Here is an 8,573-nt window from a genome sequence, read left to right on the forward strand (position 1 = left end):
GTGGGGCGAGCGGGGAACGGACACGGGGACGAACGACCCCGGTGCTTCAGTTGCAGCAGCGGCAGCGGCGGCAGCAGCAGCGGCAGAAGCAGCAGCGGCAACAGCGGCAAAAGCAGAAAACCAGATAATCTATAACGATCTTTCTCTTTCTATCTTTCTTTCTCGTTCTCTCTTTCTTGGTCTTTCTCTCTTTCTGTCTCTGTGTCTCCCTTTCCCGCCGTCGGGCACCCTTCTCCCGGGGTCCCTTGCCCGGCGTCCCTCTCCTCTCCCCGCCTCCCTCTCCTCTCCCCGCCTCCCTCTCCCCCTGCCGGGCCGGGCCATGCCCCCGGCCCGCCCCCGGCCCCGGGCGGGGCTGCCCCGTGCCCGGCCCCGCCCGTCCCGCCGCGGTCTCGCCTCCGCCCGGCTCTGGCCCTACTGGCGGTGGCGCTGCTGGGCGGGCATCAGTGCCGTGTGCGGGGGCGGCATCGCCGCCCTTTGCCTCCGCCTGGCCCGAGCCCGGCCCCGGCCCCGAGGCAGGCTCCAGCCCCGAGCCCGGCCCCGGCCCCAGCTCCTGCCGGGGCCCGCGGAGGACACAGGCGGCGCGGCCGCTGCCGCCGCCTCCGCTGCGGCTTCCCCGGCCCGAGCTCCGCCGCTCGGCAGCGCGGCCGCCGGCCCCGAGCCTCCCGTGCCGCGTTGCGAGGAGCGAAGGCCTGGGCATGGCCGGCCCGGGGCGGCTGAGGGGCGCTCGGGGGCCCTTGCTGGCCCCGGGCCGAGCGCTGACAGCCGCGTCCCGCCCGCAGGGACGGCGCCCGAGGCCCTGCAGGAGCGCTACCGCCTGGGTTCGCTGCTGGGGCGCGGAGGATTCGGCAGCGTCTTCGCGGCCACGCGGCTCTCGGACGGCGTCCCGGTGAGCGGCGGGGCCGGCGGCGGGCGCAGGACGAGGGGGCGGAGGAGGAGGAGGAGGATGGGGCTGGGCAGGGCGGGCGGCGAGCTGAGCCCGCTGCTGTCCTTGGCTTGCAGGTGGCCATCAAGAGGGTGCCACGGAACCGCGTCCGGCACTGGGGCGAGCTGGTGAGTGAGCGGGGCCAGCGGCAGCAGCCGGGGCTGCCGGGCGGGGATGAGCCGAGGCCCGGCACGGTGGAAGCCGCCAGGACGCCTCGAGGGGGAGCGGGCGTGGGCGCAGCGCAGGGCGCAGAGCGTCCCGGGCTGGCTCAGGGCTTCCCCAGGCCTGGCACGGCATCGGCCCCACTGAGGGCATCGTGCTCCTCCCGCAGCCCGACGGCAGCAGGGCCCCGCTGGAGATCGTGCTGCTTGCCAAGGTGTCCACTGGCTTCCCCGGCGTGGTGCAGCTCCTGGAGTGGTTCGAGCTGCCCAACCACATCGTGATGGTGATGGAGCGGCCAGAGCGGTGTCAGGACCTGCATCGTGTCATTCGGGCACGGCGGTTCGTGCCCGAGGAGGTGGCGCGGGAGCTGTTCCGCCAGGTGCTGGAGGCCGTGCGGCACTGCACCAGCTGCGGGGTCCTGCACCGCGACATCAAGCCAGAGAACATCGTGCTTGACCTGGCCACCGGGCAGGCCAAACTGATTGACTTTGGCTGTGGCACCTACCTGCAAGAGACAGCCTACACCCACTTTGCAGGTGAGCCCACGTAAGGGTGTACTCCTGGTCCCGGGATCTCATGGCCCAACATCTCCCAGCCCAAGCTGGCTGTGGCAGCGGGGATTCTCCCTTTTGCTGCCAGTCAGGGGACTGAGTCTTCAGCTGAGTTGCTTTAGAGCGGGGCTGGGTGGGGAGCCATCTTCCAGCCCTGCTGGCAGCCTTTGCCAGCCACTCTGCCCAGGACTGGGGCTGGGCTGGGGCAGCCAGCCCGCCCAAAACCCCTGTGAGTAGGGGTAGCAGAGAGGGGGGCGGAACCTGTGCCCCCGCCAGTTTGGTGTGCAGGCGAGAGGAAGGGCTTGCACTGCTCAACTCGCCCTGTTTGCCTTGGCTTCCTAATATTTTTGGGGCAATGCAGACAGGGAGGATAAGGGCATGTTTTCTCCAGCACAGAGAGGGTTTTTCCTTTGCTTGTCATGGTCAGGCTTAGCCAGGGCTTCCTCTGCCCTCTTCTGACACCAGTGGCTTCTTTTCCAAGCCTAAGTTTGTGCACAAGTCCCAGGTGCTGGCGAGAGGGCAGTGGTCACCCTGTGTGCCACTGATGCAGCCCCCGCAGGCCCAGGGATGCTGGGGCCAGGCTCTGGGAGCAGCAGCATCCCCCTGCTGAACTCCATCTGTATTCCATAGGAACACCGTCCTACAGCCCCCCGGAATGGAACGACTTTGGCTGGTACCATGGCGAGGCAGCAACGATCTGGTCCCTGGGCATCCTGCTGCACCAGATGGTCTGCGGGGAGCACCCTTTCAGGAGGGGCCGGAACCTCAGCTGGGGCCAGCTCCCGCTGCCACAAGGGCTCTCTCAAGGTGGATCCTCTTCTCTGGGCACGGGGGGAATCCCAGTGCTGGGAGCCAGCAGCGGGCTCGTGAGCATCCCGCTCTGGCAGCTGCTGAGGAGGTGGCACATGTCCTGCTCTCCTCCAAAACAGGGAATTGATGGGAAAGTTTAGGCCCAGCCCTGAGTGCATCCAGAATGGCCTGGGCATGGCAATAGTGGGGCAAAGCGGACAGGAGCCTTCTCTGGCTGACCGGCAGTTTCTGCTTTCTCTGCCCAGAGTGCAAAGATCTGATCAGGTGGTGTTTATCCGTGAACTCCTTGGAAAGACCCACATTAGAAGACCTGTTCTGTGATCCTTGGGTGCAGGATATTCCTCGGCCATAGAAGAAGGGAGAGAGCCACAGGCACACTTTGATCCAGGGCCCTGGTAAGTTGCAGCTCCACACATGCCTTGGCAATCAGAAGCAAATGAACCCAGACCTTTTTGTGCTGCCTGTGTCACTGCACAGGGTCATGGGATGGGCACACGCAGCCCTTGTGCTGCAGCTGAGCTGCTCTGCCCAGCACTGGTGGCCGCCATCCAAGTTGGTTTTGCTTGTGCTGGTTCCCTGACAGCTGGGGCCCTGGGCAGAGCCCTGAGAGCCTGGTCTCCCCCCAGGGAAGGAGAAGGAGCCCCTGGAGAAGCTGTACCGGGTGGGGATGCTGCTGCTGCTGCTGCTGCTGCTGCTGCTGCTGCTGCTTCTGCTGCTGCTGCTGCTGCTGCTGCTGCTGCTGGAGACAGCCAGGATGACATCAAGGATGAGAAGCTCTTCCTCAGCCTGGCCACTGGAGGCTGAAGGTGATGGACTTTGATTCTGGCACCTTCTTCAAAGCCAGACTCCACAGGGAATTTGCAGGTGAGTCCCCACCCGGGGAAATGCTGCCAGATTTGGGCATGGCCCAGCCTGGCTGGGAAGCAAAGGTTCCCCCTTTGCTGGGGCAGATGCAACTCATCCTTCAGTCGCTGCCCAGCTGCTTTTGGCAGGGCTGGGGCATGGGCTGGGCTGGGTACAAATGGGAGTGGGCTCCTGGCCCTGCCAACAGCCCCCAGCAGCCACCGTGGCCTGGGCTGGGGCTGGGGCTGGGGCAGCCAGCCCGACACAAACAAAGCCCCATGCTGGGAGCAGAGGTGGGACTCCAGAAGCTGTGCAGGGGCTGCTTTGCTCTGCAGGCAAGGAAGGGCTGGGCTGCTGCACTGCCCTTGTTTGCTTTGGGATCACCGTGATTTTGGGGGGCAGTGCAGGGTGGAAGTGAGAAAGTGTGGGCTTCCCTCAGCCATGTCTGGGTTTTTCCCTACCATGTAGGAGTTGGACCTTCCTCAAGGCCCTGACAGAGATAAGAGTTTTTCCCATGTTTCTTGTTTTCCCTTTTTGTCTCTAATCTCTTTTCAAGAATGTGTTGTTTGTTTTTCCAGAGGAAGCGTTCCAGGTGGTCCAGTGCAGATGGGGAAGTGCTTGGGAGCAGCTGTGGCGTGGATGGGCGGTGGCCTTGGAGAAGGCTGAGGCCATGGTTTGGGAGCAGCTTTTCTTGCAGCCGTGGCTGGCGTGAGGTGGGTCCCTGTGTGCTTGGCAGGGTGGGATCAGAGCTTTTGGGAGATGGCAGCGAGCACAGGAGCATCCTGCTCTGGGCAGCTGCTGAGGGCTGGATGTGCCGTGGCTGGCTGCAGGCTGGGCACATGTCCTGCCCTCCTGCTCTGCTGCCAAAGGCAGCAGGGATGGGCAGCTCTGGGCACAGCTCTGGGCACAGCCAGCACGGCCTGGGCCCCGCAGGCCTTGGCACAAGGGCACAGGAGCCCTCAGCTGACGGGCACTTTCTGCTTTCTCTCCTTGCAGCCGGGCTCTGCGGCTGCTGAGGCTGCTCTGGGCTCTGCCAGGGCTCTGCTGGGCTCAGCCCTGGGCCCAGCTGGGCTGGCTCTGCCCTCACATTGCTCTGACAGCTTTGCATCAGACGAGCCCCTTGCGAGCACAGCGCCTGAGCTTTCTGCTTTGGCAGCTGAGTGAGACTCTGCTGCAGGCCCAGAGATTGCAGCTGGGGACACACATCCAATTGGCAAGAAGCCAAACCCTCCACAGTCCCAGCTGAACGCCTGGATCTGCACAGGGTGTTTGTCTGTCCCATTGTTCCTTCTTGATTGGCTGGAATTGTGCAATTGCACTTTCTTCCTCCTCTAGAAGTGCCTGAGTGGGCCAAAGCTGGCGAGTGGGCCGTGTTCCTGAGGCAGTGCAGTCTGGAGCTGATGGATGGAGAATTGCCCTTCTGCACTGCCAAACCAGAGCAAAAAGCCCTAAGTGGGACTTTGTGTCTCTAAGAAATCCCTGACAGTTTCAAAGGGAATGTGCAGCTCCTTCCCAGGCTGAGAAGGAAGGGCATCTTCTAAAGGATTTGGGCTTTGACAGAGTTTCCATTCCCAGTCCTGCTTGGAGCTGGAAGGGCACAAAGCAATTTCCTCTTGCTTTGAGCACAATTTCAAATGGCAATGTTGGAAACAAAACCCAAAATCTTTTAAAAGGCTGCTGGGATCAGTAAGATGGATCCATGCCATCAGCACATTTACAATGTAAATGACTGAGTTCCCCTTTAAAAAAGATCATTTACCTCTTAATGCAAAGTTTCAGAAGTTTTTCACTAACACTTGGGTTTTGTTTTCATCTTTCACATTTTATATAGTTTTTTTTCTTTTTCCTTTTTTTCCTTTAAATAGAAAACAAGTCCTATAAAAGGAATGTCCTCTGCTCCTGGTTCCTGTGTGGAGCAGCTCCCTTGCTGCTGGCTGAGCTGCTCAGGCAGAGCCCGGCAGCTCCTGGCCCTGCAGGGCTGAGGCTTTTCCCCGTTGCTGGGCACAGACTGATGGAGCAGCACTGCTGAACACGGGCACACACAGAGGGCCCAGCAGCAGCTGCCTTTGGCCACCTGAGGCTCCAAGGCCCAACCTCTGAGCAGCCAGGGCTGGAAGAGACTGGCAGCATCTGATCCCTGACTCTGGGCCAGGGCTGCACAAATGACCCCACAGCAGCAGCAGCAGCAGCAGCAGCAGCAGCAGCAGCAGCAGCAGCAGCAGCAGCAGCAGCAGCAGCAGCAGATGGAGCTGACTTTCAGCACAGCCCCTGGCCCTGTTCCCTCCCGTGTGCAGCGGTGTCACAGCAGCCTGAGGCACCTGGGAGCCCCCAGTGCCAGCAGGGACTTGAGATGGCAGCCCTGGGCTCCTGGAGGCTGTGCAAGGAACGGAGCTGGGCACTCCCTGTCCATGGGGAGCTTGCAGATGGAAAAGGCTGCTGTGCCCAGGCAGCTCCAGGGGCACAGAAAGGAGGCTCTGGAGCACTGGATCTGTGCCAGTGCCACAGTCCTGGGCAGCAGCCAGCCAGCCCTGGGGGAACAGAGGGCACAGCAAGAGGGACAGAAGCAGGCAAGGGCAGAGACTGGGAAGAGCCAGGCCCACGAGCAGGAACAGCTGCTCCATTGCACTCTTGGAGAAAGCTCTTGGCTGCTTCAAAGCACTGAAAGGCGTGAAGGGCAGAGAGGAGGCCACAGCAAACAATGCTCCTGTTTGCACAGCCTCCCCTCTGCGTGTCCCAGAAGGAATTGGATGGACTGGATTCGTCTCTCCGAGTGCTCTCGTTCAGCATGAGCAGCTCAGCCCCAGGAGCTGAAGGAGCTGAAGCCTCAGGCCACAGGAGCTGGGCAAGAGGGAACTTCTGGAGCAAAGTAATGCTGCTGAAATAGCCCCAGCTGAATGCAGCGGATCTCATCATGGAATCACAGAATCCTTTCTGTTGGAAAAGCCCTCTGAGCTCACCCAGTGCAGCCGCTCAGCCAGCAGTGCCAAGCCCAGCACTAAAGCACGTCCCTGAAGTGCCAAGGCCTGGACAGCAGCCCTGAGTGAGGCCTGGACAGCAGGCCCTGAGCCCAAGGTGGCCTCTGGAGGAACCTTCCAAGCAAAGGTTATCTTTGTATCTGCTCCCTGCTGAGATATGCATGGTCATTAGCACTGTGATAGATGTAGCCACTCCTTAGTGAAACATGGATGGCCCTTTGTGTATTTAGAAGCCAGAGAAGGCCATGAAATCTGACATCTGGCCTTGTGTGGGGCTGAAGGATCAAAGTCAGCTGCCTTGGCTCCTCCTTGAGGCCTGGCCAGGCTTTGGGAGGGAGCCAAGAGGAGGATGAAAGCAGATGTTGGCACACTAGCAGTGCTGTCAGTTTGTTCATGCAGCACTGTCAGAGCTGGGCCCTCTCCCAGCGGGCTTGGAGCCTCAGCTGGGGCTGGAGGCACCTGCAGGAATTGCCAGTGCCCAGGAGTGGCTCTGCAGCCCATGGCTGTGACAGCTTCCCCAGCTGCTGTGTGCATCTGGGGGATGGCAAAGGCTGAGGGGAAATGCTGCTGCATCTTTCCTAATCACTGCAGGCAATCTTTGGTGGGGATGATTGGGTGCATTGCTGAGCTGCTCCTTTTGTGATTCTTTGCTGCTCTGAACTGCAGGAAATGACACTGATTCCTTCAGTTGGAGTCTGTGTCTTTGGTGCTGACTTTGGCCACTGGTCAAACCAAACTGGCACAGTCTGGCCAGATCCCAACCAAATGTCACTTGTTCAATGTCAATGTGAGGCATCAGTGCCATCAGAAATTCCCAGATGGGAAGCCCTTCCCTGGAGTTCCCTGGCTCTGGAGTGGGCTGAGGTGGGAGCCCCGTGGGAGCAGTGGGGCAGTCGGGTAAAAGAAGCTGCAGCCCTGGATGTCTTCAAATGCATCCAAAAATTGCACATGGAAAAGGAAAAGGACTTGTGGGTTTGGGCAGACAAAGATGAATTTGTTAAGAGTCCATTGGAAACAGCAGCTTCAGAAGGAACAATTATTGTTGGAATGCTCCCACATGGAGCAAGAGCAGAAGGTTTTAATCTTGAGCTCAGCTGCATTTGTGCCAGTGAAATATCAATATGATAAATAATTATATGTATTTATTGTATAATAAGACCTTTATATATATATTTGTATATTTTTATATATATATGTCTATATTTATCTGTCTATATGTATATCAATATGTATATCTACATATGAAATAATAGTAATGTGAAATAGTGCTGACAATGCTAATTTGGTATCTTTGGCTGCTCAGGGATGTAACTCTTAAATACCCTACAGAACAGGATTGGCCAGGACCCTCATGTCAGTGGTCAACTTTGTGAGATTGTATACAATGTAAAAAGGAGGAAGGGAGGAAATTGGCTATTTCCCCAGGGTTTGCTGATACTGTGATGCGGAGTGCTTTGTCTGTTGCTAGGAAAAATACAGTGATGAAGCCTGCAGGGTTTTTCATGTCCCAGACTATGCACAAGCTGCAGGATTGGTTGAACGGGTGAAGGGGTTGTTAAAAGAGTAGTTGATAAAATGAGGAGATGGGAACCTTTGCCCATGGAGAACCCATCTCCCAGATGTGCTCCATGCCCTGAACAATGGCCCACGGGGGAAATGGAAACCCCCTGGCTGTGCACGGCTGCCCCCAATTTGCAAATCCAACCATGGGCAGTGAGACTTGGACTGCCTGGGAAATTGTTCTGGCTGTGATGGCCCCTGGCAGGGCCAGCCCAGAGGCTGCAGGCCTGGGCCTTCATGCATTGGAATTAATGAGGATGAATTCAAAGCAAATGAGAGCCATCAATACTGAAACAGGAATTCAGATTCCTCCAGGACACTTTGCTTTGGTGACTGCTCCCTTGGAGCTTGGCCTTGCCAAGTGTTCATGTCATAGCAGGAGGAATTGATGCAGAATATGCAGGAGAAATTACTGTAATTCTGTGAAACAATAGTGACCAGGATTGGATTATTCAACCCCATGACAGGGTAGCACAATTATTGATTTTGCAATTTTAGGAATGATTGTGAAAAAAGGAGCTCCAGCTCCAATCACCACCGTTTGTGGAGATAAAGGGTTTGGATGCAGCAGTGCTAATAATGGAGCCAGAGTGTGGGTCCGGAGGCCAAATGGCCCTCCCGAGGCAGCTGAAGGAGCAGCTCCTGGGAAAGACAACTCGGAGTCCTGAAAGCTGGGCAGGAGCAATGGGAATGTGTCCCTGCAGCCAAGGATTGTGTGTGAGAACAAGTAGATCTGACAGGATATTGTTT

At 58.3% G+C, this 8,573-nt stretch overlaps 1 protein-coding gene across 1 annotated transcript; it reads left to right on the forward strand.

Moving 5' to 3' along the window:
* Positions 1 to 301: 301 nt before the first annotated feature.
* On the forward strand, positions 302 to 2,797 carry LOC139585674 (serine/threonine-protein kinase pim-1-like; the record flags this gene model as incomplete). The annotated part of the gene is made up of 5 exons (XM_071418511.1): positions 302 to 886; positions 1,000 to 1,050; positions 1,254 to 1,620; positions 2,266 to 2,442; positions 2,691 to 2,797. Coding segments are annotated over 5 exons (1,287 nt in total), but the record flags the coding sequence as incomplete, so codon positions are not given.
* Positions 2,798 to 8,573: the final 5,776 nt, after the last annotated feature.

Source organism: Agelaius tricolor, unplaced genomic scaffold (assembly GCF_023055355.1).
Source record: "Agelaius tricolor isolate 1412-34295 unplaced genomic scaffold, bAgeTri1.0.p SCAF_87, whole genome shotgun sequence".
Classification (NCBI taxonomy): domain Eukaryota; kingdom Metazoa; phylum Chordata; class Aves; order Passeriformes; family Icteridae; genus Agelaius; species Agelaius tricolor.